The sequence below is a fragment of the Cibotium barometz genome, chromosome 50 (assembly GCF_041138505.1).
Source record: "Cibotium barometz isolate CiBa-2024 chromosome 50, ASM4113850v1, whole genome shotgun sequence".
In the NCBI taxonomy this organism is placed as follows: domain Eukaryota; kingdom Viridiplantae; phylum Streptophyta; class Polypodiopsida; order Cyatheales; family Cibotiaceae; genus Cibotium; species Cibotium barometz.
The window spans coordinates 4,555,859-4,583,450 of NC_141095.1; the positions used below are offsets into that span (position 1 = coordinate 4,555,859).

The following is a 27,592-nucleotide window of genomic DNA, read 5'->3' on the forward strand; positions in this document are numbered from 1 at the left end:
AATTAGATTGCTCAATTTTGCTTGGACAAAGGGGGAGTGTCTCCTAAGGTTCTAGTGTGTTGGATTATGGTAACTTGAAACAATTAGACATGTGTTGAGATGAAGAAGGGGACTTTGAGTCCTTAGTATAGATTCATACATATTTGATTCGGTTTTATATTTTCCTTACTCTTTCAGGTTGAGGATGCATACCTAGAGTTAGGAAGATGTGATGTGGTAACATGAGGTAGTAATGTCAATGCTTGGAGTGCCTAGATAGGGGATGACCTTAGGTTACTAGGTAGTTATGCATGGATCAATCATGGGATGGATTCCTAAAGGATTGATCAAAATGGATTTGGCCTCAGTGGAAGTTCGTGTGAAAGTTGTTCATCATGACCTAGGTGGTTAGCTAGATGCAGATACCTCTAAGTTAGAGTAGCATGGAACTCTTGTAGCATAATATTGCTCACATAAGTTTGTCCCTTCTTCTATAAGTTCCAAGTTACATTTGATCGAAGTTCTAGAGGCCACTGAGAGAGAAGAGGTTCATCAAGGAGAGGACATGGAGTTGATCTCATCAGAAGTTCCAGAGGCCACTGAGAGAGAAGAGGTTCATCAAGGAGAGGACATGGAGTTGATCTCATCAGAAGTTCCAAGGGCCACTAAGAGAGAGAAGGGGTCGATTGAGGTACTGGAAGATGGTACCTATAGATCATACTCGAGGAGAGGACATAGAGTTGGTCTAATTAGAAGATTTGGAAAATTGTATATCCCGATGTTTGCATATAAATATGCTCTACAGGTATTGGAGAGATCACAAAGGAGCATTGACGTTGACATGTTTACATTGACTTTAGGATCATCGACGTTGACATGTTTACATTGACTTTAGGATCATGAGATGAGAGAGGGTGTTAGATTTAGTGTGCTGAGATGTTAGAAAGATCACAAATGAGCATCGATGTTGACATGTTTATATTGACTTTAGGATCATGAGATGTGAAAGGGTGTTGGATTTAGTGTGCTCGGCTGTGTGATGAAAATCTCTATGTTGTGAACTCCTTCAAGAGGCAGCTCAGATATAGTCTAATGTCTTTTGTGTTTGCTTGACTAGGGATTGTGGTCTTGTATACACTGGTAAAGCTTGGGGGCATGAGAAAGGGTGTTGGATTTAGTATGCTTGGATGTGTGATGAAAATCTCTATGTTGTGAACTCCTTTAAGAGGTAGCTTGGATATAGTCTAATGTCTTTTGTGTTTACTTGACTAGAGATTGTGGTCTTGTATACATTGGCAAAGCTTGGGGGAATGTGGACACAAGCTTGTATATGTTGTGAACTCCTTCGAGAGACGAATCGGAGATAGTCTAATCTCTTATGTGTTTGCTTGACTAGGGATTATGGTCTTGTATACATTGGCAAAGCTTGGGGGCATGTGGACACAAGCTTGTAAATGTGTGTGAAACTATTTTTAGGGGACATATGGTCCTAATTTTATTCCAATTACACTAATTGGCTACCTAAACCACTATGAATAGGGTCCCTGGGTCTAGTATTCACATATCAATCATGAGAATTACACTTTGAGAACTCGTCCCAATGCAAGTGGAGAGAGAGATGACTATTGTAACTGCTTGTTCTTTAGCAATATATTCTTAGCATTGATCTTGTTGCATCTACTCCATTGTCTATATAGTGACAACCTAAGACAAAGTTAATGGGGTGATAGATGTGTAATCCAATCATGTTATAAATGATTAGGTTCATTAAAAAAATTAAATTACGCGTGAAAGAACAATGTTGGGTAAAGGGCATGAGGAAAATTTCCTTTGCAAATCCCCTTATGTTAATTCACCAAGCATTGGCTAATTCTCATCTCCATCTAGGGGTGGTAAGCATCGATATTAGAGGGCCTTTTACCTCCAAACAAAGGGACTTCCTCCTTGGTTCTTTCCAATTAGTTGGAAGCCTTCCCCCATTAGTCTCTAGCACACTCCATTGACATCCTTTTCTCTCCATTCCCCATTAGTCTCTAGGCATTGGTAAATTCTTATCTCCATCTAGGGTTAGCAAGCATCAATTAGAGGGCCTTTTCCCACCAAACAAAGGGACTTCCTCCATAGTTCTTTCCAACTAGTTGGAAGCCTTTTCCATTAGTCTCTAGCGCACTCCTATGACACCTTTTTCTATATGGCTAGAGACCTATCCCCCCTTTGTCGTTCAAGATCCTATAAGGGCTTGGGGAGATAAGATTCTAAGTTTTTGTTTGATAATTAACTGAGGTAATGTTTGCAAGGGTATTAGTCTCTAGGCATTGGTAAATTCTTATCTCCATCTAGGGTTAGCAAGCATCAATTAGAGGGCCTTTTCCCACCAAACAAAGGGACTTCCTCCATAGTTCTTTCCAACTAGTTGGAAGCCTTTTCCATTAGTCTCTAGCGCACTCCTATGACACCTTTTTCTATATGGCTAGAGACCTATCCCCCCTTTGTCGTTCAAGATCCTATAAGGGCTTGGGGAGATAAGATTCTAAGTTTTTGTTTGATAATTAATTGAGGTAATGTTTGCAAGGCTATGGATAACTCTGTGTCAACATAATCACACCATGGGGGGAGTTGTGAGTGATGGCCCACACATTACAAAATGTGTGTGTCGATTTAAAAGAATTATCTAGATAGAGAATTCCCCTGTGATCTCAAAGGCCTTTCCCCTCTAATCAAAGGGACTTTCTTCTTTGGTCATTTGGGCTCTGCCCAACCATCCACAATCTTGTTCTTGTTAGTCTCTAGCACACTCCTATGATAGTCTTTCCCATCCACTCAGGCCTATTCCCGAGTGCTAAATTAAGATTCTAGAAGAGCTTTAAGAAAAGGATAAGTTACAAATATGTGGGTAGGAGGAGAATATATTGAGAAATTTAAATTTAAAGTGAAAATGAAAGTGTTTTGTAAGTTTTTGTGAACATTTTCAGTAATGTATATACCATAGCTCTCTCCCATGTATAGAAAAACGCTAGCATTCATTGACTGTACTTCTGGTGGTCGATGCAAACTTGTGCGATCCCCTCTTATCACCAGGTAAGCACCATCCGCCTAACACCATCGAAAGACAGACAGGAGGAGCTTTGGCATGAACTCTTCTCCAACCCCTCAGAGTGGTGGGACAACCGAAGTGACAAGAGAGGCCCTCGCCATCCAGACTTCCGGAACAAGAGGTCCAGAGAGCCCCTCTGGCTCAACAGCCAGCACAAACCCCCTTGGGTGGACGCCCACATCGCCGCCCTCGATGTGGCGAGAAACACACGGCAGCACCATCCACAAGAAGAGCATGGCTCTCTGTTTCAACAGCTCAGCGATGAAATTCGAGTTTTATGCAGCCATGGACACCTTGACATGGCCGTGGATGTGCTTGCTCGCATCGACCAGCTTGGCTCCGTCCCGTCCCCCACAATTTACATGTCCCTCTTGAAAGCATGCAGCAAAAGCAAGTCGCCCTCCCATGCCAAGCATGTCCATGCCCATCTTGCCCAACATCGAATGCAGCTCACTGGCTTGCTTGGTGACTACTTGGCCATGACCCTGGCCAAATGTGGTTGCCTCGATGATGCACGTGAGATATTTGATAACTTACCATGCCGCACTGTCTATTCATGGACGGCCATGATCTCTGCTCATACCGAGTGTGGCCGTGCCCGGGAAGCACTGGAAATGCATCGGTACATGCAAGAAGACGGTGTGGAGCCAGATCATTACACCTTTGTCAGCCTTCTCAAAGCTTGTGCTAGCATACCGGATCTTGAAAAGGGAAAGGAGTTGCATGAAGCTGCCCGGGAGAAGGGCTTTGCTTCTGATGCGTTTGTGCGGACTACTCTTGTAAGCATGTATAGCAAGTGTGGGGCTATTGTGGATGCGGAGAATGTGCTTGCCAGATTGTATGAGTGCAATATTGAGTCAGCAAATGCAATTCTCTCAGCATACATTGAGAAGGGCCAAGGCGAGAAGGCTTTACTCTTGTTTAGACAGCTGCAAGAGGAAGGAATTAGTACAGACAAGCTGACCTTTGCAGTTGTCCTTCAGGCATGTAGTATTCTAGCAGAAAAGGAAGAACCTATGGTTGTGGAGGAACGATCAGTCAGATTGAGGTCTCTTGAAATTGGGCAGGCATTACATGCTGATGCCCAAAGAAAGGGATTTTCTGCAAATGTCCTTCTTGGCACCACCCTTGTGAGTATGTATGGAAAGTGTGGGACCATCGTGGAAGCAGAAGACGTATTTGGCAGGCTGTCCAAGCATGATGTGGTATCATGGAGTGCGATGCTCTCAGCGTATGCTGAGCAGGGTTTAGGAGAGAAGGCTTTACAGATTTATAGACAGATGCAAGAGGAAGGTATAAATCCAGACCACCAGACATTTGCAATTGCTTTTCAGGCATGTGGTACTCTCGTGGAGGCAGAAGATACCGCCGTTGTGGAGAGGCGATCAATGGCTTTGGAAATAGGCCAGGCATTACATGCTGATGCTCGGAGAAAGGGTGTTGCTTCAAATGTCTTTGTTGGTAACACAATTGTGCACATGTATTGCAGGTGTGGGAATGTTGTAGGAGCAGAGAGCGCGTTTGGTGAGTTGTCACAACGTGACACAGTGTCGTGGAATGTGATGCTCTCAGTTTACGTTGAGCAGGGCATAACAGAGAAGGCTTTGCAGTTATATTGCCAGATGCAAGAGGGACGTGTGGTACTTGATGAGGTTACACTTCTATGTGCTCTGCAAGCCTGCAGTGGAACAGGTAGCATGGAGATCTGTAGGCAGATCCATTTCACTATAGTCTTTGCTGCGTATGATCTGAGTCCTCTTCTTGCAAGCACTCTCATTCATGCATATGGGATGTGCGCAAGCATGGTTGATGCACAGGCAGTGTTTGATAAACTACCTGAGCGTGACTTAGTATCATGGAATGCATGCATCGCTGGTTATTCAAGAGAAGGAAGCTTTGCAGCAAGCTTCCAGATGTTTGAGAAAATGCAAGAAGCAGGTGTTAAGCCAGATGGAGCAACATTTTCTTCACTTCTCTCTGCTTGCGCTCATGCTGGCCTTGCCAATAAAGGTGCTGAGTACTTTGAATCCATGAGCAGAGATCATGGCATAACGCCTGGGGTAAAGCATTATGTCAGCATGATAGATCTCCTTGCCCGTGCTGGGGACTTCAGGAGGGTGGAAATCATCTTGTGCACAATGCCAATGCAGGTGGACTTGGACATCTGGTTGTGCTTATTGAGTGCATGTCGTACACATGGCAACGTGGAGCTGGGCAAATGGGCCTTTGAACATGCAGTGCAGCTACACCCCAAGGATTCTGCTACATATATTTTGATGTCAAATATTTATGCTGATGCTGGGCTGCAGGAACATGTGAACAAGGTGGAACACACACTATGGAAGGAAACCATTAGAGGAGAAATTTCACTGCCACCAGCACCAAGCAATAATATAGGAGGTGGGAGGGTGGTGGTGGGTTTAGTGTAAACTGCGCTTCTTGCTTTTGTGTAACACATCATTTTAAACGGTAGCTGTGGACGAAGGGTTTCAAACATCTTGGTGCTCAGAGTAAGGGCTTTGCTTCAGATGTCTTTGTAATAGTTGTGGTCAGTTTGTGTGCATACATTTGGAAAGCTCTGGTGCGTTGTCACAGCACAATGCAGTGGCATGGGATGTGATAATTCAGTATCTGCTGAACAGGGCTAAGGAGCGAGATGCAAAAGGAGTGTGACTTTCTAGCTTGTGCTTCTTTTTCTTTCCCTCCTGGAAAGAGGGGGGAGGGGGGGGGGATGGGAGCCACATGGCGGCTTGTAATGCCAAGTGATCTCGCCAGCCCACACAGAGAGAAAGGGGACCCGGCACCATGTGCACAAGGCCGCCTCGCGCCATCTACGCATGCGATCCTATCCGCCCTGAAGCTTCCCCCACAGGCCGCGGAGGGTATGAATGATGTCAGTCCAAATGGAATGGATAGACTCAGTTGGGGGGTGAGAGTGTCCTCAATGGTTTCGCTCTGCAACGGACCTGCCACATATATGCCATGCAGCTATGCTGCTGATGATCTCCCATCTCTGACTAGTCCCCAGAGGACCAGGGCTCTGATGATCTGTCAGGAGTGGGTACAGTATCAATCCTGTAGTAAGAGAGTTGGAGAGCATGTTCTGCTGCTGCCGCCTCGTAGGAGAGAGTGGGGCTGGTCTCAGCCACCCAGGCTACTGCCCAGGTGCTGGTGCATGGCATGCGCGGCATGGTTCGTACCGTCGTGTAGGGAGTTGGAGAGTTGGAGAGCATGTTCTGCTGCTGCCTCCTCGTAGGAGAGAGTGGGGCTGGTCTCAGCCACCCAGGCTACTGCCCGAGGTGCTGGTGCATGGCATGCGCGGCGTGGTTCGTACCGTCGTGTAGGGGCGAAGGATCCTTTGCCAAACCTGTTGTGCTTTGGGACAGTCCCAAAGGCAGTGCCGCTGCAACTCCGTTGAAGTTGCAATGCACATTGTGCCGGCTATCCCCCAATGGCTAATCAAGCGCCGGTGAGCCATTGATCTCATGTATCTGGATCCTCTGACCCATCCTCACTGTGTAGTGAAAAAAGGGGGTGGTCGGGCTCTTTGGGCTGAAAGGGTCCTGCCACTGCCACTCGCATGGGTCTCACTGGACATGTGTTAGAGGTCGGCTCTCTTAGAGTCAAAGTCACCAAGATTTGTTGTGGTTCACCTTGGCCAGAGGAAATTGTCGTGGATCTCACTCCTCTGACGATTATTGGTTTCCATGGTCATTGTGAAATTGGTGATCATGGAAACCAATAATCGTCACCAGGTGTAGAGATCCCCCGCAGATATTCTCTGTGGGGGAGAGGGTCAGCCGGGCCCGAGGGCCTACTAAGAAAATGAGTGCGGCCCCCTGTCTAAACCGACGAGGACTGCTAAGGGGATATCATGGCGAGCCAGTGAGACCTTCGAGTGGTTGATGAGAACTGGTTGAGAACACTCATAGCATAGGAGATGTCTGGATGGGTGTTGGCAAGGTAAAGCAATGAGCCAACAATCTGTCGGTACTTTGTGGAATCCACCAAGGGTGTATCATTCTCCTTGGATAACTTGGCATTGGGATCCATGGGACAAGAGAGAGGTGTACAATATGACAACCCATAAAGTGAGAGTAGCTTCTTCACATACTTCTGTGCTGAGAAATGAAGATACAGTTACCTTTCTGCCAAACCTCCAACCCAAGAGAATAATATAGAAGGCCAAGATCAGTCATCTCAAATGTCTCTGAAAGCTTGGACTGAACTTGAGTGACCAACCCAGTATCTGAGCTAGAAAGGATGAGGTCATCAACATACAAAACAATGACAGAAATATCTCCAGTAGAAAGAAGCACATAGAGATTGCTGTCAGCATATGCACTCTCAAAGCCAAGAGATAATAGGAAGGCATCAATCTTCTGATACCAGGCACGAGGTGCCTCTTTGAGACCATAAAGAGCCTTCTGCAGAAGATACACATGGGTGTTTTGTCCTTACCAGGAGGCTGCTCAACATAAATTTCCTTCTCTAAATCTCCATTCAGAAAAGCAGATTTGACATCCATCTAGAACACGGGCTATCTAAAGTGTGCAGCCAGAGCCAAAACAATCTTGATGGTGGTATACTTGGCTGTAGGAGCAAATGTCTCATCAAAGTCTTCACCTGTCTTCTGAGCATATCCTTGAGCAACAAGGCGGACTTTGTACATGTCCAAAGTACCATCTGCATGAAACTTGACTTTGAAAAGGGTACAATGGGTGGTACAACAAGTACAACAAGTACAAGGATTGGTATAGCCAGTACAATGGCTAGTATAGCAGGTACAAAGGCTGCTACAACAAGTACAATGGCTAGAAATCATAATAAATTATTAAATATCCTTGCCTTCAGTATTTTTTCGCGATGGAAGCCTCCAAAACAGTCCCCAACAACGGTATTCTTCATGGGCAACCTTCAAGAGAGAGAGAGAGAAAGAAAGTAGCCATCATTAGGGCAGCCTGTAACGGTGGTAGAGGCTAGTGTGCAGCAAGAGAGCCTCTATTAATGAAGAGAGAGGACTCCAATTTATAGCTTTGGGCCTCCCATGAGCTAAAAATGGCAAGAGAAGGCTACAATGACAAGTGGAGAGCCACATAATAGCTGAAGTGAGAAGTGTGAGGCCACTTGTCTCACTTTGGTCCACTTTCTTGCCACATGTCCCAATCTAAGAGATGGGTCCTTCCATAAACTTTATCTCTAAAAATATCCCAACTGGTAGACATTCTGTCATAGGCACTTTGCCAACTCTTGGTATCTGCTCAATTCCAGATGTAATGACGCGAACAGAATTTCCATCGGAGTCGGGCCAAAAATAGCAACTCTCCTAAATTTTAGGAGTGTGGTCCTTTGTATTCTAGGATAATCCCCCATTCCCAAAGCTTGTAATTTCCAAATATTTAGACATCCTGGAGTTCACCAGACCCCTTTCATATTGGAAAATGTCCAGGTTGGTGACATCCTCCCCAGCTTCTTAAAAGTTGTCCGCGCAACTTTAAGCTTCAGGCCATATATTCAAGATATAATCATGTCCCATCGAGTGGGCAAGACGAGACAGTCTCAAAATTCCAATATGACTGAAGAATCCATGTCCCAAAGAAATGGGTGAGACTAAATAAGTCTCCATAATACTAATATCAAAATCATGTCCCAAGATAAATGGGCGAGACAAAAACAGTCCCATAAGTCCAGATATCATAATCCATGTCCCAAGTAAATGGGCAAGATAAAATAAGTCTCCTGCCAACAAGGCATTGGTCCACATGACCCTTGGCATAGACATAAGTCCTGTGCCAACCAGGCGTCATGTCCACTTTACCACTTGCACTCCGTGTTCGTACTCTGACCACACACCTTGGATGAGAGGTGGGCTCAAGTAACAAGATAAAACAATTACTCACAGGCATAGATAACCTAGTGTTCCATAAGCATTTCTGCTACACATAGTTTATAGGCATTTCGACCACCAATAGTTTGTAGGCATTTCGGCCACCAACTCACACTACCCTCTCAAGTGCCCATATTCCCTTCCATCTGCTCTCGTTCCACCCAGATATGGTAGAAACAATCTTCAAGAGAGCACGTAGGACAAGAGAACACTACATACGGCATGTTGTGCTCAACACTACCCATGTTCCCTTCCATCTGCTCTCTATTGTTCCACCCACACATGGTAGAAACAATCTTCAAGAGAGCATGTAGGACAAGAGAACACTACACAGATTATGTGAACAATGAGTTTCATAAGTCCAATGCATCCCAAATAAAGGGAGCCAAAAAGAATAATCCATAAACCTGAGGATAGATCCAAATCCCTTGAAAAGAAGTCCAGGAATCCATAGACCTGTATACCATACCTCTTACCACATACTCCGTGCTAACTACACACCTTGGAGTAGAGGTGGACTTTTATCCATAAAAGCATCATATCCATGAGAGATCCAAATATTTCTTCTCTATAAACTGGGACAGATTTGACCATAGAAATTGCTTGTGAAGGCTAATATCTATATAAATCTCGTCCAAGGAAGAAATCTCCATAGATATAATCCATCCCAATAAAGGGAGCCATAAACAATGTTTCCCTGATACCATCTCAAGGCAAACAACACCACCTTTCTTCTTGCAAGGCTATGCAAGGGTCAAAAACACTTCATAGCAAAAGCACCAACTTTGCAAACTCAAAGTATACTTAGCTTTTGTTTGCCAGGTTGGTCATGAAGCCAAAAGAGATATCTCGTCACCATATCCTTAAGATATCCCCGAGATATATCTCCATATAGCTTGCTTGTAAGCTTGATAATATAATCCACAATATCCAAATGGAAAGAGTGCTAAACATATGCACATAAAGCCAACTCTTTACTTCCAAGATAAATTTTGTGAATTCATAAATCCTTAGATCAACAAGCTGTCTATTGCTCATGCTCTGGCTTCATAAGCTATGAACCCGCTGGCCATGCTTAAGAGCAATGATGGTAAGTGTGGTCCCCACTTGAGATCTTTTCTCTTCCTTATTGATAGAAGGAAGCCTCCGCTTCCAAGAAAGCCTATGCTCTGATACCGATGTAACTCGCGGCGGGTGCCCGGGGGACTAGGGCCTTTGACACACTTGTTGATACCATCAATGCATATTAAAACATTTAAACATTGCCACAGCCTTAACACATATCCATCATCACTTTGCATAAAACATAAAAGCGATAAAACATCCACAAATGCTAAAAATGGAGCTTGCACACGTGACACCACATAGAGGCCGGAATGGGCCGACCCCCCCCTCCCCCTTGGAGTATTTTATTACCCAAGGAGATTAATATCATGTACAAGCTTTGAGGGCCTTACTCTCCCCACGGGAGATGCCGGATTATCCATATACAAATGCTTTAACACAGCCCAACACGAGGCAACCAAGCCGGAAATAGGCTGTAGAAATACTGAGCCAACAACATAATCCATATACCTCCGTGTGGGTACTGATTCTTTCCCAAAAACCACGGGTCTTCATGCAATAGAGCTGGTACAGCAAGTACAACTCTCCATTCAGCTCGTACAGTAGGTACAATGGTTGGTACAGTCGGTACGGTGGTTGGTACAGTAGTGACTAGTACAGTAGGTACAGTGGTTGGTACAACAAGTATAGAAGCTGGTACAATCGGTACAATGGGTGGTATAGCAAGTACAACAAGTACAAGGACTGGTATAGCCAATACAATGGCTGGTACAGTAGGTACAAAGGTTGGTACAAGTACAATGGCTAGAAATCATAATAAATTATTAAATACCCTTGCCTTCAGTATTTCTTCGCGATGGAAGCCTCCAAAACAGTCTCCAACAGCCGGTATCTTCATGGGCAACCTTCAAGAGAGAGAAAGAGAGTAGCCATCATTAGGGCAGCCTGTAACGGTGGTAGAGGCTAGTGTGCAGCAAGAGAGCCTCTATTAATGAAGAGAGGGCTCCAATTTATAGATTTGGGCCTCCCATGAGCTAAAAATGGCAAGAGAAGGCTACAATGACAAGTGGAGAGCCACACAATAGCTGAAGTGACAAGTGTGAGGCCACTTGTCTCACTTTGATCCACTTTCTAACAAGTGTGAGGCCACTTGTCTCACTTTGGTCCACTTTCTTGCCACATGTCCCAATCTAAGAGATGGGTCCTTCCATAAACTTTATCTCTAAAAATATCCCAACTGGTAGACATTCTATCATAGGCACTTTGCCAACTCTTGGTATCTGCTCAATTCCAGATGTAATGACACGAATAGAATTTCCATCGGAGTCGGGCCAAAAATAGCAACTCTCCTAGTGTGGTCCTTTGTATTCTAGGATAATCCCCCATTCCCAAAGCTTGTACTTTCCAAATATTTAGACATCCTGGAGTCCACCAGACCCCTTTCATATTGGGAAATGTCCAGGCTGGTGACACAAAGCAAGACTCATAGAGGGATTGGGAGTTGCAGAAGCTAGTGCAACAGGAACGGGTGGCTGCAAAGTAGCAGCTGGCACCGGGGTTGCACTAGGGGAGGAGGAGGAGGAGAAGCTGGACGTGGAAGAGGTATAAGATCACTAGCATCTGCCGGGAATGGATCATCCAGAAAGTCGGAAGATGCATCAGGTGGAGAGGAATTAATGCCAAACAAGCTCTCATCAAACCAAGCATCACAGGAAATGATGATGTCATCAACCTTCGGATCCGAAAAGCGGTACCCTTTGGATCTCAGACTGTAGCTTGTGAAGATCATCCTCTTTGACTTCGGTGTGAGTGTGGTCCTTTTCTTATCTGGGACAGCACAAAAGCAACACAACCGAAAACACGTAAATGAGAAAAAGAAGGCGTGTCTTGTAAAAGCCAGTAGGAGGGAGATCTCCATGATGCAACAAAGCACGCGCCATCTCTTTGACGGTCCGGTTCTTCCGTTCCACAACTCCATTCTGCTGAGGAGTGTACGGAACTATACTCTGTCAGTGAATGCCCTTCGAAGCAAGGAAGTCGTCAAATGGTACAAACTCACCACCATTGTCAATCGGGAGGAATGAAACTCTACCCCCATATTGATTTTCCACCATCGCAATCCAAGTCTTGAAACTAGCAAAAGCATCTAACTTGCGAGCCAGAAAACATATCCAGACTTTGCGACTGAAATCATCCACAAGAAGAAGAAAATATTGAGCCCCTCCAAGAGACTCAACCTCCATAGGTCGTGCAAGATCTACATGTATAAGCTCCAGTCTTTGGGTTGCTTGATGAGTGGCCTCCTTTGGAAACGCATCTCGATGACGCTTGCTCATCATGCAGGATGAGCAGATGTGAGAGAGATCTGAGCTGAGATAGTCTGTTGACAACTTGCCTAGAATCGAACTTCTGTAAGGCAGCAATGGGTACATGACCGAACCGAGATTTCCACAGAGAAGTATCTGCCTCAAAAACCAAAGCCATCAAGGGGAAGATAAGCTAATGAATATGGGGATCATTGTGAGGGATCTGGGAAGAAAAATTGGTGATCTTATAGTCTATAGAGACCCCCATCATGGACTCCATTGGCAACAATTGAGAAAGTCTTCCTGTCGATTACTTCGATGACCTCATCATCAAAGTACACACCAAGTCCCTTCTGAGAAGCTTTGTATATTGAAAACAGGTTTTTGGAAATCCGTGGTACATGTAGAACATCATGTAAGGTGGCAGAGGAACCCAAAGAAACATTACCAACACCTGTGAGACAGGAAGTGAAGAGTTGTCGCCGATGCAAACTGAAGAAGAGAGTCTGGTAATCCTCCAAGATATGGGCCTGATTGGTCATATGGGTAGAAGCACCACTATCACCAATCCATTCCACCGCTTCAGGTGTGTCACTAACCTCTTTAGGAGAAGTCATATCTGTGATCTCACAAGGAGTGAATCCTGTGAAGAAGTGGATGAATCTGTGACTGCCATGTATGCAACTTTGGCAGATCCCTCCTCTGAAACTTTGCCTTTAGCTTTGGTGTTGTACTTGTCAGATGCTTCAGAAGCATCCTAGGCTTTATACTTGGCTTTGGGTGCTCAAGAGTCATCACGACGAGCAAAGCAATGAGCCTCAGTATGACATGACCTGCCACAATGATCACATTCATTGCTTTTGTTCTTGAATTCCTTAGAATCTTGTTTACCCTTGCCTTTGTCTTTGTTTTTGTTGTTGGAGTTCCCTTTTCCGCCTTTGCCTTTGCCCTTGTGTCAGAGGCAACAAAAGCAGACTCTGACTTGCCTTTTCCGCGAAGCATGCACTTGTCATGGAGATAACTCGCGACTTCCTCAAAAGGGAGGAGAGGATCACAGAAATAAATATTATCCCTGAAAGAATCAAAGAAAGCAGGCAATTTACCAAGAAGTTTATGGATGGGATTGTTGATGGTGCTCCCGTACTCCTCAAGCTGCAACACGGGTGAACTCTCCAATCTTCTCAATCAAGTTATCTAACTCATTGATTGTAAGCTTCTCTAGATCTGACTCCGATTTGGCAATGTTCATTGTCAAAACTCTCCCATACCTCCTCTGGATCTCTGTCCACACGTGATGAGTATTACTCCGGGTAGAGACAAATGGATGATGATAAGACGAGCCCGAGCATCCAATATGCTTCTCAAAGCAGGGTTCACCAAGTGAGGTGTGGAGATAGTCATCCACACATCGGCTCCCTCCAGCAACAACAACTGAGTGTAGAAAGACCAAGTATGATAGTTGGTTGTTGTAAGTTTCATGCAGTTACTAACTTGGGGAGGATTGTAGGATGGTATATGGGTAGGGGTGGGAGCAAGACCTGGATGAGAGAAACTCGAAGAGGAAAGATCGGGAATAGGAACCACCCGTGTGGAGTGGGAGCATGGGATCTAGGCTGTGATGGTGCTGGAGAATCAACAAGAGAAGGAGTAGCAGTAAAGAAACCTCGTGAAGCCAGGTCCTTAGACAAGAAACCTTCTGTTAAGAAAGGGGCTGAAAAAATCAACAAATCCTCCTCTCAGGCTATGCACAGCAAGAAGAAAGGGAGGGAGGGTGGGAAACTAAAAGGAGAGGAAGAAGGAAGATCTCTCCAACCTGTAGATCCCTGTCCTCAGCACCTAGAAGAGGGCTTTAGCAATCCAATCAGCAATCTTCGCTGAAAATTCAGAAATACAACATTTCCAAGCGTCAGATGAAGAAAACGCAGCAAACTTGAGGAAGCCTTTGCTCCCGGAAGAAAATGCAGCACCTTCCACGCTGAAATCAGTAGAAAACGCAGCAAACTGTCGAAGCCTTTGCTCCAAAACAAAAAACGCAACTCTCTTCTGTTCACAAGTCAGCATTTTTCTCTGATACCATGAAAGAAAGTGAAGCAAATAGAAAACACAGATGTAGGCCCAGGTACAAGACCTGTAAATGCTGGAAATTGATGTTTATTGTTGAAAACTAAGCACCAGGGAAGCCCGTAGGTGTTGTACAACGATAAGAAGCAGAAGCAGCTGGTTATGACCTCAAGAGAATGCAGAGAAATGAGATGAAATGAGGAGAAAGGGGGGCCACCCTTATATACTCATGAGAGTTGGTCGGCCAGCTGTAGTAGGCCGACAACTCCATAATAGCATAAAAATGCTATAAAGGCATTAAAAAATGAAAAAAAATGCCTAAATAAATATGCACATGCAGGGCCTCATAAATGGCCAATACAAGCATGAAAATGATGCAATAGACCCTGTGGAGATGATATATAATCCAATAGAGACTAGGGGTTGGACCTCTTCCACCTCAAGCCCACCAATCTCTCCCACGATTGCTCTCTCTCCTCCTCTCACGTTTGGCAGCTGGAACATCTCTCCCTACCTGTCATGTGCATGAAAGATGCCATGGACATTCTCAGATGCTGGTCCAAAAGAGGCAGCCAAATAAAGAGTATGAGAATCACGTAGAACCAGGATGATGGAGCACAGAGCACTTTTGGCAGTATGGACTTGGAGATAGATGGAAGGATGTCCTGTCAGCTGCGTTAGATACAAAGGAGGACAGTCGGTTGTTGCAGATAGGTTTGTCGGCTGTACCTGATCAGAGGCGGCAGCTCCACTTCAGGAGGCTGTCGGCTGCTGGCGCATCATGGCACATGAAGAAGCCGAGTCGGGCAGTACTTTTGGCATTTAGTGAATTGCTGACTGGCCGACCAGCAGTCGGCCAGTTTGCCTTGTTGAAGGCCTATAAATAGGCATAAAGGCTCCTCATTCTATTCATTCAACTCACTTAGGAGTTGGGTCCTTAGGGTCCATATTAGGACTAGACTTTTGGGTGTCTATCACCTTTTGTATGAAGGCAGCTTACCTTTTTGTACCATTAGAATATGCTGAATTTCCAGCATTCCTATCTCTCTCTCTCGACTCTCTCTTCATGTCTGCGTTTTGCATGTCTATCACCTTTTGTATGAAGGCAGCTTAGGGCTGCAGATTTAGGTACCTTTTTGTACCATTAGAATATACTGAATTTCCAGCATTCCTCTCTCTCTCTCTCTCTTTAGGTACCTTTTTGTACCATTAGAATATACTGAATTTCCAGCATTCCTATCTCTCTCTCTCGACTCTCTCTTCATGTCTGCGTTTTGCATCAGCATGTTTCCAGGAGTGTTTAGGGCTAAAAGAAGACCCCCAGAGCTTCCGCGTGTTACATTTACCTCTCCATCTGCAAGTGGACTAGCTCTAGGTGCTTCTCTCTGCTGCCATACAGTGCTACCGCTGTACTTGACTGTGTACTTGCACTTACCTGTTGTACCAAAAGTACTAGACTAATTGTACTTGTGAGTACATGCTGAAACCCAACTGTACTTGCAAGTACATGTGCTGAAAAACCCTATTATACTGGCAAGTACATGCTGAAAACCCAAGTACTTGCTGAATATCATCCCCTATATCTACAGTGCTTGATGTGTGTGTTGTGAACCGGCGCCAATTGTACGTGTTTGAGTACCTACTATTGACACCGTGTACCAGAACCTGTTCGTGTACATGTGCCTGTTTGTGTGCTCGTACCAGGAAGGCTTGAGCCACAGTCTCTGCGAGGGTGTGAGCCAAGCTCTAGTCCGAGAGCGCCTGTTTGTGCACGGTCTCGAAAGGATAGTTTCATGTTCATCTCCCTCCAGGTGTGTGAGATTGGTGGCCAGGCTACTTTGACTCATTCGACAAGTTCGGCATCGACAATCTACTCCGACACACTTGCAATCACTGCACTTGCAAGGGATCTGACTCAATAGAACCATCTGGACTCCTCGGCTTGTAAGGCTTTGTAATGTTATGACCTTTGTAGGTTCACATCCACTTAAAAATCGGGGTGTCGAAGATAGGGTGCCCGGGGCCTGAAGCCTTGTCCACCTTATCTGCCTTTGTGAGAAAATCGTGCTCTCTCCCAAGGAGGCCACCTTGATCCATATCATTAAAAATCAATTGCCACATGTCATCTAAGGTTTGGACCCCCTTTAAGTTTGACTAATCGACCACCTTTTCTCTCTCTGTGTACTCTGCGCAAGCTTCTTTGCACACAGGCTAAAAAACATTTTTGTTCATATCTCGTCATATAGAGGCAATTATTTGCAAAAATGAACCCTCATCTCATAAACATCATATTCATGATGCTATCAATTCTTGGTTTTCGTGCTGCACTACTGAGACCCTAGTATGGTTGCCACCTCATCAACTGCCCACTGTATGGCTGTATGGACAATACCAGAGGCTATTAAAGCTGCAAAGTCTGGTTTGAAGCTGACCTGGGTGGTCTCTAATGCCTGTATGTGCATGTGGGCGTTAAATCCCTTTTGCCGTTGGAGCATTCCAACTACTATACTAACCCTACCTAGGTGAACTACATTTGTATCAGAGTACAATTGTTTCCCTCTTCTCAATGGGGAAACCATGCATTTTAGTGCACTTTACACAAGGGACAACATGGTTGTTTCCCTCTTCTCAGCGGGGAAACTGTGCATTTTAGTGCACTTTACAGTATGGACAGCCACAGGAAGATTGCAGAAGTGCCCAGTTCAAGAGAGAATTGCAGCCGCACACATGCCTGTTAGGAAACACAGGATGCATAGGCTCAATTTGCATGTGATCCTAGCTATGTATTGGTGGGACAACCGTCTTGTGGAAAGGAACCCAATGCGTTAAGGGCTGAAATTTGACATATAAAAAGGGAATTGAATTGGTAGGACAGCCATCGTGTGGAAAGGAGAAAGTGCACGATTAAGAGCCCGATGTGTTAAGGGCTGAAATTCAGCACATAAAGAGGCAAGTGTAGACAAAGGAGAAAGAGGTGAGATTGCTTCCGCAGGTACACAGGTACATTGAAGCCACCAAGTTTGAAATTATGATTGACAATACCCTTGACTCTATGGCGAACGAGTTGGGAGTAAAGCCCAAAGATGTAGCTCTTTCATATCTCATATGCAAAGGGGATGTGTTGAAAGAGAATGCAGGTGAATTGCGCTTCAAGAAGCCACCACATGTGGAGCGAGGTGGCCTCACTAATCACATGCTTTAAGTCACATGTACACATGGAAGAGCCTTCACTGACTTCTAACCATGCATCTACACCCCATGGAACTCAGGATGTGGAGAGAGCAGCATTGTAGTGGGAGTGCAGATGTTACGACCCTATGTTTTTCTCTCTGGACAACAAAGCAGGTGGGCACGGGCACGGGATGTTCAGTGTGAACAGGCATCAGTTGGATGTGAAAAGGAAACCCATATGTGTGGCCAGTCCAAGTGTGAAAGGGGACAAAAGGGATTTTAAAGTTTATAAGGTTTAATAACCTTTGAAGGCTTAAATATTATTATTTTTATGGGCATGCGTTTTTAATCTTTGCTTTTGGTGTTTTTGAAAAGCGATCACGGTAGCTGCAGCGCACATGGCCACATGGTTGTTGCGCATGGGATACATGCGGCGGGTGCTGCTACTATGCATGGGCTCCAGGCGGGTGCAGCAGCGCATGGACTACAGGCAAGCGACCAAGTGACTGCACCTGTGGGCTGCTGGCAGTCGAGTAGCCAGGCAGGCTTCTGGTGGGAGGCCTCATGAGTGGAAGACCAGGCGGCTGCGCCTATGGGCTGCAGCCAACACATCGGGAGTCAGGCGGGAGACTCACTATAGCCAGCTGGGCAGTCAGGCGGGTGCAGGTGGGCTGCATCAGCCCCAGCGCGGGTCTCTCTCTATCTCTCTTGAAGAAGGCGAGCTGAAGGAGGCACTGAGGGGCTAACAACCAAGGGGTCTCTCTCTCCCTCTTTGCAAGTAGGTTTTGTTTACGAGAATAGGATGCAGCGGATCAAGCTACATATGCACATGATGATGTTCTTGGAAGAGATGTGTGTTGCTCTTTATCTTGGACTTATGTGTAATCAGGGATTGCTTGACACGTCCTCTATCTTTCTCTGGGTTTTGGCAATCGTGATTTGTGGGTTTATCTGTCATGGAAAGAGGACATTGGCTTTCGAGAGGAAACAGGACTTTGGTATCGAGGAAACAGGCCTATGGTTTATGGATACAGGTCTATGGTTTATCAGATACAGGTCTTTGGTTTCATGTGGAAAACATGTCTTTGGAATTCATGTAGACAGGTTCTAAGTTTTCTCGAGGTTACATGCAAGCTGTGACTATAGGAAGGACATATGGTTTGGTACAGTCCTATTGCTTTCTGGGAAAAGGGTTTGAGGGTTCCATGGTAGCAATGGAGAAGACCTTTTCAAGCAGGGAGATATTGTACAAGTGTGCCTTCCCTATGGAATGCTTTGCTGTAGTAACGAGAGTTCTTATTTGGAAGTCCTGGGTGAAACCTAAAAGGGATCCTATTGGTAGAGGATTCTACGAGTTGTAATATGTACTCAAATTTTGATCAAGTAAAGAAATACCGCAAGGGGCACCACTGCATTTTGGGGCCAATCGGTGTCCTTGTACTAAGAGCACTCTAGCTCCCCCTGTTTGTTTCCTTTTCCAGGTCCCCATGTGAGATGAAGTGTTTTGTGTGCGAGTGTTTATTCCACCGCCTGTCAGGTTTCTGAAGGCCAGTTTCATGGTTCCATCGTCGGGATATCGTCGACTTTCTCAAGGAGGTGAGCCCGTGGTTGTCACATCAAAAGCTTCAACATGGGAAGGTGAAAAGGAAGTGCAGGAGACACTATAGGATTGTGTGTCTTTGCCTATATGAGACGAAGAGCAAAAGCTAAAGATGAAGCTCAGGAGAAAAGACACCAAGGACGGGAAGTAGTCAGCACCACCAGGAACAAGAAGCAGCTGAAGTGTTATGGTGCAAAACATGGGTTGAAGGTTATGGCTTTCGACAGTTTGTCACCAGTGGTATCTTTACGGAGGCTTCATGGGGTTCGGAAGGTAGCTTCTTTCTATGTCTAGCAATGGTGATCTACTATGCTTCATTGGGGACTTATGCTTACCACTTAAGTGGAGTGCAAGTAGGTTTTGGGTGCTTGTGGATGTATCAGATGAGGCTCAAACGGAAGTGGAGGAACTTGATAAGGTTCTTATTTCCGGGCAGATACTAGCACATAAGGAAGGAAAGGTACAAGATAAAGTTTCCCGTCACTATCTTGTGAAGTTTAAAGAACTATTCACCGATGGATGCAAAGTGGATGGAGGAGGGTGATTTAGCAGATTCACCTTAGGTATTGCAGCTTTATCTTGATGCCTTTGAGTTAGAGCCGACTCTTGCGAACGACTCATTCAGGTTCAACAGAGCATGGGTCTGGAGCATTGCCTGATGCTCAAGAGGGGGGTAGCACCTCCGCTCCCTTGTTATAGATAGGCTTAGTTTTTCATCTAGGAGTCGCTTGGTGACATCTTTGTATTCACCCGAAGATATTGAGGCTGACAGTACATCTGCTTATGGGACTTCTATGATATTGTGTACTAGTCACATGAGATGATGCTATTTGTGGAGTTGGTCTCCTTACGAATGGCATGGTTTGGTTTAGTTCAAAGTCTGCACAACAACCTGAGCTAACACTTCGAGACTCTATGGAGGGCATAAGTCTTGCGAGCAGTCCTAGAGCTGGTTTGGTTCATATATGGATTGAACTCTATCTGTGCATGTATTTATACACTTTCCAAGGTATTATGGTATTCTGGTACCGTTGAGAATACATGGGTAATACTTTGGATGTGTCAGGATGAGATGCATGTATGTTGGTATGATACATCAAGTATTTTATTATGTTCAAGGATGCATCACTGAGTGTGGCTCCTGCGGAATGGCCATAAGTAGAGTGGATAAAGCATCAAGAGGGACATATGTGGGAAGTACTTAGTGGATGTATAGCTTAGATGCATTGAATGCTTTCATATGCTCATGTTGTACCATCAGTTGCGGGTCATGCAGGATATTTATGGGTATAAGGTTTGCGAGCAACCCTGAGACTGTTATTTTGGAGTAGGTAGAGCATCTTGAGGAGCATATTGTTTGCGCTAACACAGGTTACGTGTTTCCACTTGGTTTTAGACTTTTGCTCAGATTCTGAAGGAACAAGCACGAGTGGTTTGTCACTTTGATGTGATAGTGTGGCCTTATTGTTCAGGATGATTGTTTCATCACCTAGATGCACTGGAGGGGCATTGCTTTGGTCATATGGGGAATCTTTCTTCATTGGATGCTTACTGTGTTATTGAGTGCAATCGAGGACGCTTGCTATTTTTCAAGAGGGGGGTATGTTACGACCTTGTGTTTTTCTCTCTGGACAACAAGCAGGTGGGCACGGGCACGGGCACCGGCACGGGATGGTCAGTGTGAACAGGCATCAATTGGATGTGAAAAGGAAACCCATATGTGTGGCCAGCCCAAGTGTGAAAGGGGACAAAAGGGATTTTAAAGTTTATAAGGTTTAATAACCTTTGAAGGCTTAAATGTTATTATTTTTATGGGCATGAGTTTTTAATCTTTGCTTTTGGCGTTTTTGAAAAGTGATCGCCTCTTTATAAAGGTGGAGGGTGGCGCATGGAGGAGGGCGCATCCCTTGGGCGGCAGATCGCCAGGTGGTGGTCATCATTGAGCAGCAGGGGTCGCCGTGTGGAGTCGGTGGCTGTTGCGCACAAGGGCTACAGCGCCAGGCAGGCTGCATCGGGCTGTGTATGGCTGTGGGCGCCAGGCAGATGCAGTGCACATGGCCAGAGGGCTGCTACGCATGGGATACAGGCGGCGGGTGTTGCTGCTGTGCATGGGCTCCAGGCGGGTGCAGCTGTGCATGGACTACATGCAAATGACCAGGTGACTGCACCTATGGGCTGCTGCGAGTCGGGCAGCCAGCCAGGCTTCTGGTGGGAGGCCTCACGAGTGGAAGACCAGGCGGCTGTGCCTATGGGCTGCAGCCAACGAGAGTCAGGCGGGAGACTCACTATAGCCAGCCGGGCAGTTAGGCGGGTGCAGGCGGGCTGCATGTGTGGAAGCAGCCAGCGTGGGTCTCTCTCTATCTCTCTTGAAGAAGGCGAGCTAAAGGAGGCATCGAGAGGCTAACAGCCAAGGGGTCTCTCTCTCTCTCTCTCTCTCTCTCCTCGCGCAAGCAGGTTTTGTTTACGAGAATAGGATGCAGAGGATCAAGCTACATATGCACAGGATGATGTTCTTGGAAGAGATGTGTGTTGCTCTTTATCTTGGACTTATGTGTATTCAGGGATTGCTTGACACGTCCTCTATCTTTCTCTGGGTTTTGGCAACCGTGATTTGTGGGTTTATCTGTCATGGAAACATGACATTGGCTTTTGAGAGGAAACAGGACTTTGGTATCGAGGAAACAGGCCTATGGTTTATGGATACAGGTCTATGGTTTATCAGATGCAAGTCTTTGGTTTCATCTGGAAAACATGTCTTTGGAATTCATGTGGACAAGTTCTAAGTTTTCTTGAGGTTATATGCAAGCTGTGACTATAGGAAGGACATATGGTTTGGTACAGTCCTACTGCTTTCTGGGAAAAGGGTTTGAGAGTTCCATGGTAGCAATGGAGAAGACCTTTTCAAGCAGGGAGATATTGTGCAGGTGTGCCTTCCCTATGGAATGCTTTGCTGTAGTAACGAGAGTTCTTATTTGGAAGTCCTGGGTGAAAGCTAAAAGGGATCCTATTGGTAGAGGATTCTATGAGTTGTAATATGTACTCAAATTTTGATCAAGTAAAGAAATACCGCAAGGGGCGCCATTGTGTTTTGGGGCCAATCGGTGTCCTTGTACCTTTTGCAGGAGCACTCTAGCTCCCCCTGTTTGTTTCCTTTTCTAGGTCCCCACCATGGGAGATGAAGTGTTTTGTGTGAGTGTTTGTTCCACCGCCCGTCAGATTTCTGAAGGCCGGTTTCAGCAGATATGAAAGCAAAGCACATGGTATGCATGCAGGTTATGGGGATATTGGTTGGCATGCAAGCCAAAAGCTGATACCGGGTGAATTGTTTCATGAGAAAGGTACTCAACCCGGGCTGAAAATTTCAGCACACAAGGAATCTATACATGACTCATATACCCGTCATGGTACTCAGGTCGTGGAGTACACTTATGAAGAGGGTGATGTACTTATGCATGCAAAGAGGCCTCATGTATCTAGGTTACCACTTCATAGGGTACAGGCCACCGTGCCCCTTGTTACTTATGCTCATGTAGGTTCATCACATGTGACTCATCATGCGGGCAGGCATAATGATGCAAGGGCTGTTCCACACATGATAGAAGTAAGAGAAGACATGATGTAGAAGAGTCACATGGCAAGAGACTCAAAGAATTCAAAGCCAAGGGTGATAAGTCAATGAAGTTTGATGCATTTCATGGCGACTGGGATGCCACAAAGATTATGGCTTTTATTGCACAGTTTGATATTTCTAAAAGGCATGGCTGCCCAGTCGTGGTAGCTGAGAAGACCTCTAGTATGCCTATTACTACTTGGGAAGGTTTAAGGACAGGTTGTATGCACAATTCTTGCCTCCTAGTGCCAAGCAAACCATAACTCAAAAGTGGGATAAGCTAGACCAAAAGGAGCATGAAAGTTTGTAGCAATATGTGAACAAGTTTTGGAAGGTGGTGTTGGTAGTCTCACCCTAATCACCGAGCATGAGAAGAAGAGAAAGTTCATCTGGGCTCCATCCCGCTTATCATTTGGGCATCAAATTGCACCTGAAATGCACCCTACAACAGCTCATAGCCTTTGCCCTTGCTTCGGGGCAATTGGTGCTAAAAATCAAACAAGAAGGTCGGAGTTACAGGGGCAAAGAGAGGACTGGTCCAAACTTGCAAAAGGTGGACAACCACCCAAAACTTCAAAGGAGCCAAAAGTGGTGGCAAAGATGAAATTTTAGCCACCAAAGGCAAGGGTGACAAGAAGCGTAAGTTTGGGCTTACTCCGGAGCAAAGAGAGCAATATGCAAAGGATATTAAGTACTTCTCTTGTGGTAGCAAAGATCACATCTTTAGAAAATGCCAGGACAAAGATTAGCTGCAATGCAAGTGTTTTTCAGTGTTTGCAGTAAGGCATGTTGCTACAAGCACTAATGGACATGCTGGTACTTTAGGGGATTTCATACCGGTTGTAAAGTTCAGTCCAACCTAATGGTACCATGAATAAAATCTTATTTTTGGTGCTTTGATTGTGGGCTAAGAAAGTTTTGATCAAGTGGATGTATTTGTAAATGTTGAAATGGTGGCTTTGGCAACTTTGTAGCCAGCCATGGACTGTTAGTAGACATGGATCATTTGCTAAGTGTTTGCAAGCGTGATTGTCAATACGACATTGGATATTGCATGGAACTAAGTGTACTTTGCAAGAGCATAAGTATGCTATACATAAGCCAGCCCCGAGGGGCTTATGCAGACTATGTTTGTAGGTAAATGATGCAAAGCTTATGCATCAAACTGATTGGACAGGCTATGGTACATCCATCATGTGAAGAATGTATGTCAAGATATGGATATGTATGTTGCAAAGAGCATATACTGTCCAAAGCAAGAAGGATGATTGCTATACATGCATTGTTATAGCTTCTGCTAGATTGGTTAGGAGGTGGGACCTTGATGTTGCCTTTGCACAGGTGTAGACAGGCATTACCAGGTCTCAAGACAATTGAACATTTAAGAGAATGATTGGGTTTTGTGAAAACTTGGGAAAGCAAGGCTACATAAGAGGCTAGGCAAGGATGGAGCATACCCTAAGCTCTCTACTAGGTACCATAGGCCTTTTAAGGTGATCAAACAAATCAATGGAGTTGCTTTTTGGCTGGCATTGGCGAATTCATAATGCTTTGTATGTGAGTTTATTGCAGAAGTATGTGGGGCCAAACCCTAAAGTGCCTATCTCATAGAAGATCCGCTGGAGGTGAATGAGGTAGAGGAGATCCTCTAGCATGAGCATATATTGAGAGAACGTTGACAAGTGGCAAACTTTCCAAGCGATACCTTGTGAAATTTAAGAACTATTTGCCGGTATCAATAGCCTTTCTCTCTCTCTCTCTCTCTCTCTCTCACACACACACACACACACACACACACACACACTCACACACACATACACATGCAACTAGGATCTCAAGGACACATGTTACTATATTTCACTTTAGTGAACTGGGACAGTATGGTCTGCTGGATCTCCATTGTTGGTGTTTCCGCCAACTCTGGTGTCTCAATGTCTTCTTTTCATAATTGAAAAGTGGCATTCGAGTTGGACCTACCGATTTTTCATAAATGAGCTGGCTATTTACATACAGAGGGAACGTGAGTGTCAAGGCGTCTTGCACGCTCATTCACCTAGCAATAAATAATGCATTGAATCGATTCAAGAATGGAATGATGCACTTCGTCCCAATGGTGGGCACTTGGTGATTCTCCAAGATGAATCAAACAGCTCATAGACACTGTTCATGCCGAGAACTTTCTTGTTGCCTGCGGTCGCAACTAAACCACACCCATGTAGTTGTCACTGAGGGACTCCATAGATTCTAACCATCCAGCCCGAAGTATTCTTTCAATGAAGAGATTGCTTTTAAAGTGCTTGCTGAAATTGCAGGAATGATAAAGCAGAGATAGAGAGAACACATAACACCCGATTGACCACCCTCTTAAGGCCCCCCACCTGTTGTTGCCAGGTGTATTTGCTTATGTATTGCAACATGTCAATGAAGTACAAGATTGACTTCCTGACTGTCCACTAAACAATGAACAAAGACTCCTTCGGCACTACAAAGGCCTTAATTAGAGAAGCCCAAGGGAAATTTGAGCAAAAATTGAGGAACAGTAAGGTTATTTAAATAGTGTACCTCCATGAGGAGGTAATGCAAAACAGAAAATTGGATATTTCAAAACCAATTCAAGAACAAGAAGAGGAGAAAGAAATTAGCTCTAATGATGGGTTAGGAAATGACCTCATGAATAGGATGTTTGAAAAAAAATGCTAGGGAGAGAAGAAGAGAAGAAACATGCAAGAGTCAAGTTCGAAGATGCACACTTAGACAACCCTAAAGAGAGTTAACGCCTTGATGTGAAGCTACTAAGGGCTCACTCCACCTCTACTTGTGTTACCCGAGTAGAGATTCAAGAGCTAGGTAGATAGCAATAAGCAGGGAGCTATGGAAAGCTCAACCTTCACTTCATGCCACATGCATGCCATAGGGACCTTGCTAGAGAGCAAAGATAATGGAGAAGAGAGGAGAGGCTAGATGATCACCATCCCTACAAGCATACACAACCAGTAATCAAGCAAGCATGCATCCACATTCTCATGAGAGAGAGAGAGAGAGAGAGAGAGAGAGAGAGAGAGAGAGAGAAGCACAATGTAATGATAATGAGAGTGTAGAGAGAGAGAGAGAGAGAGAGAGAGAGAGAGAGAGAGAGAAAGAAAGAAAGATATATAGGTTTTTCTGTGCATTTTAGGGTTCGCGCTACTGTTTTCTTGTGCTTTTTAGGGTTCGCGCTACTGTTTTTCTGTGCATTTTAGGGTTCGCGCTACTGTTTTTCTGTGCTTTTTAGGGTTCGCGCTGCTCAGCCCTCTGCTGCTTGTGGCCAGAAGCTGCCCACTTGCTGCTGCTGCTGTTGTTGAGAGGTGGCGGGGAGAGAGAGAGAGAGAGAGAGAGAGAGAGAGTGTTGGGCAGTTTCATCTCCGCCATGGGATCTACGGACTTGAGAAGACAACACACCGCCTTTCGTTATCAGTGGAGCTGCTTGCAACAAGAGGTATTACTGTAAATACAGCAGGTACACTAGGGTTTCTAGCAAGTACTGCAGGTTCAGTAGGGTTTCCAGCAGGTGCTACAGTACAGTAGGGGTTTTTCGAGGTACAGTAGTTTCCGCAAGTACTGCAGGTACAGAAGAGTTTCCAGCTGCCGGTACTGTAGGTACAGTAGGGTTTCTAGCAGGTGACTTGCAGGTACAGTAGGGTTTCAGCAGGTACTGCAGGTACAGAAGAGTTTCCAGCCAGCACTGCAGCAGGTGCTGAATTTGGGTTTGAGAGAACGAGTTTTCTTTGCTTTTGTACATGGATTTGGATGACCCGGCTGCTGCTGTTGGCGACATGGCTGCCAATAGCCTTAACATGGATCTTATTGAGGAGATGATCGGGAAGGATGTGGGTTATGCTTCAGATGCCTCAGAGCAACAAAAACGTCAAAGGCTTGATGTTGATGCAAGCTATACTCCGGTGAATGTTGGAGAGAATGCAGAGGAAAGTTCTCAGGCACCTTCTCCGGAGTTTGCACGTTTGCTGCAGATCACTGGTGAGCTTCTGCAAGAATATGTGAAGGCAAATAGCGTGCAAATGGCTGCAGTAGATAATAGTGGTGTGGCTGATGTATGCATGGAGACTCCTTTGTTGCTACAACAGCTAGCAGATTTTCATGATCGTGCTGCTATCTTTTTCTTTACTGGGCGTATTCCATTGTTGCCTCGTCTTAGAGCATGGCTAGGCCGCTTGGTGTCGCCTGAGGCACTTGAGGAGATTTACGATGGTCCGAGAGGCTTTTATGAAATACTTTTTCGCACTTCGGAAGCCCGTAGGGGAGTCTTGGAGCAGGTGCCACTTTTTTTGGATGGGCAGTTGGTTCATGTGGTTCCGTGGAAGCCTATGGCAGAGTACCAAGATATGTTGCGCCAGGCTTGCCCAGTTTGGGTTGAAGTGAAACAATTCCCACCAATGTTTTGGCGTGTTTTACCAAGTCTCATGCGAGGTATCGGTGATGTCTTTGTGGTGCCTCGAATGACATCTAGAAACCGAAATCGTCTATGCATGTTGTGGAATACTGGGAGACCTAGGCCGACACATTTGCGTGTCAATATGGCTGGGCTGCAACCTTTAATGTATGAATTGAGGTGGGATACATTTGCTGGCCACTGTTTCAAATGTGGTGAGATGGGCCACTTTGTCTCCGAATGTCCTAAGAAAGAACAAGTTGCTGCTACAAAGGATATCCTTGATGGGCAGTTGCCCGTGGAAAATGAGCATGATGCTCCTTCACATGATGCCCAACACATGGATGTACATGTGGATGTTCAGAATGAGGTTGAGCAGCCATGGGTGGAAGT

General features: G+C 45.3%; 1 protein-coding gene across 1 annotated transcript; it reads left to right on the forward strand.

Annotated features, from left to right (window-relative positions):
• Nucleotides 1-2,943: 2,943 nt before the first annotated feature.
• Nucleotides 2,944-5,703, forward strand: LOC147609739 (pentatricopeptide repeat-containing protein At4g19191, mitochondrial-like). Its single transcript, XM_086787050.1, has one exon. The coding sequence runs from the start codon at nt 3,025-3,027 to the stop codon at nt 5,500-5,502; it is 2,478 nt and encodes an 825-aa protein (XP_086643176.1). The 5' UTR covers nt 2,944-3,024; the 3' UTR covers nt 5,503-5,703.
• Nucleotides 5,704-27,592: the final 21,889 nt, after the last annotated feature.

What these genes read in the sequence shown, in the direction of transcription:
- LOC147609739 (XM_086787050.1), top strand. Translation starts at nt 3,025, where the DNA reads ATGCAAACTTGTGCGATCCCCTCTTATCACCAGGTAAGCACCATCCGC.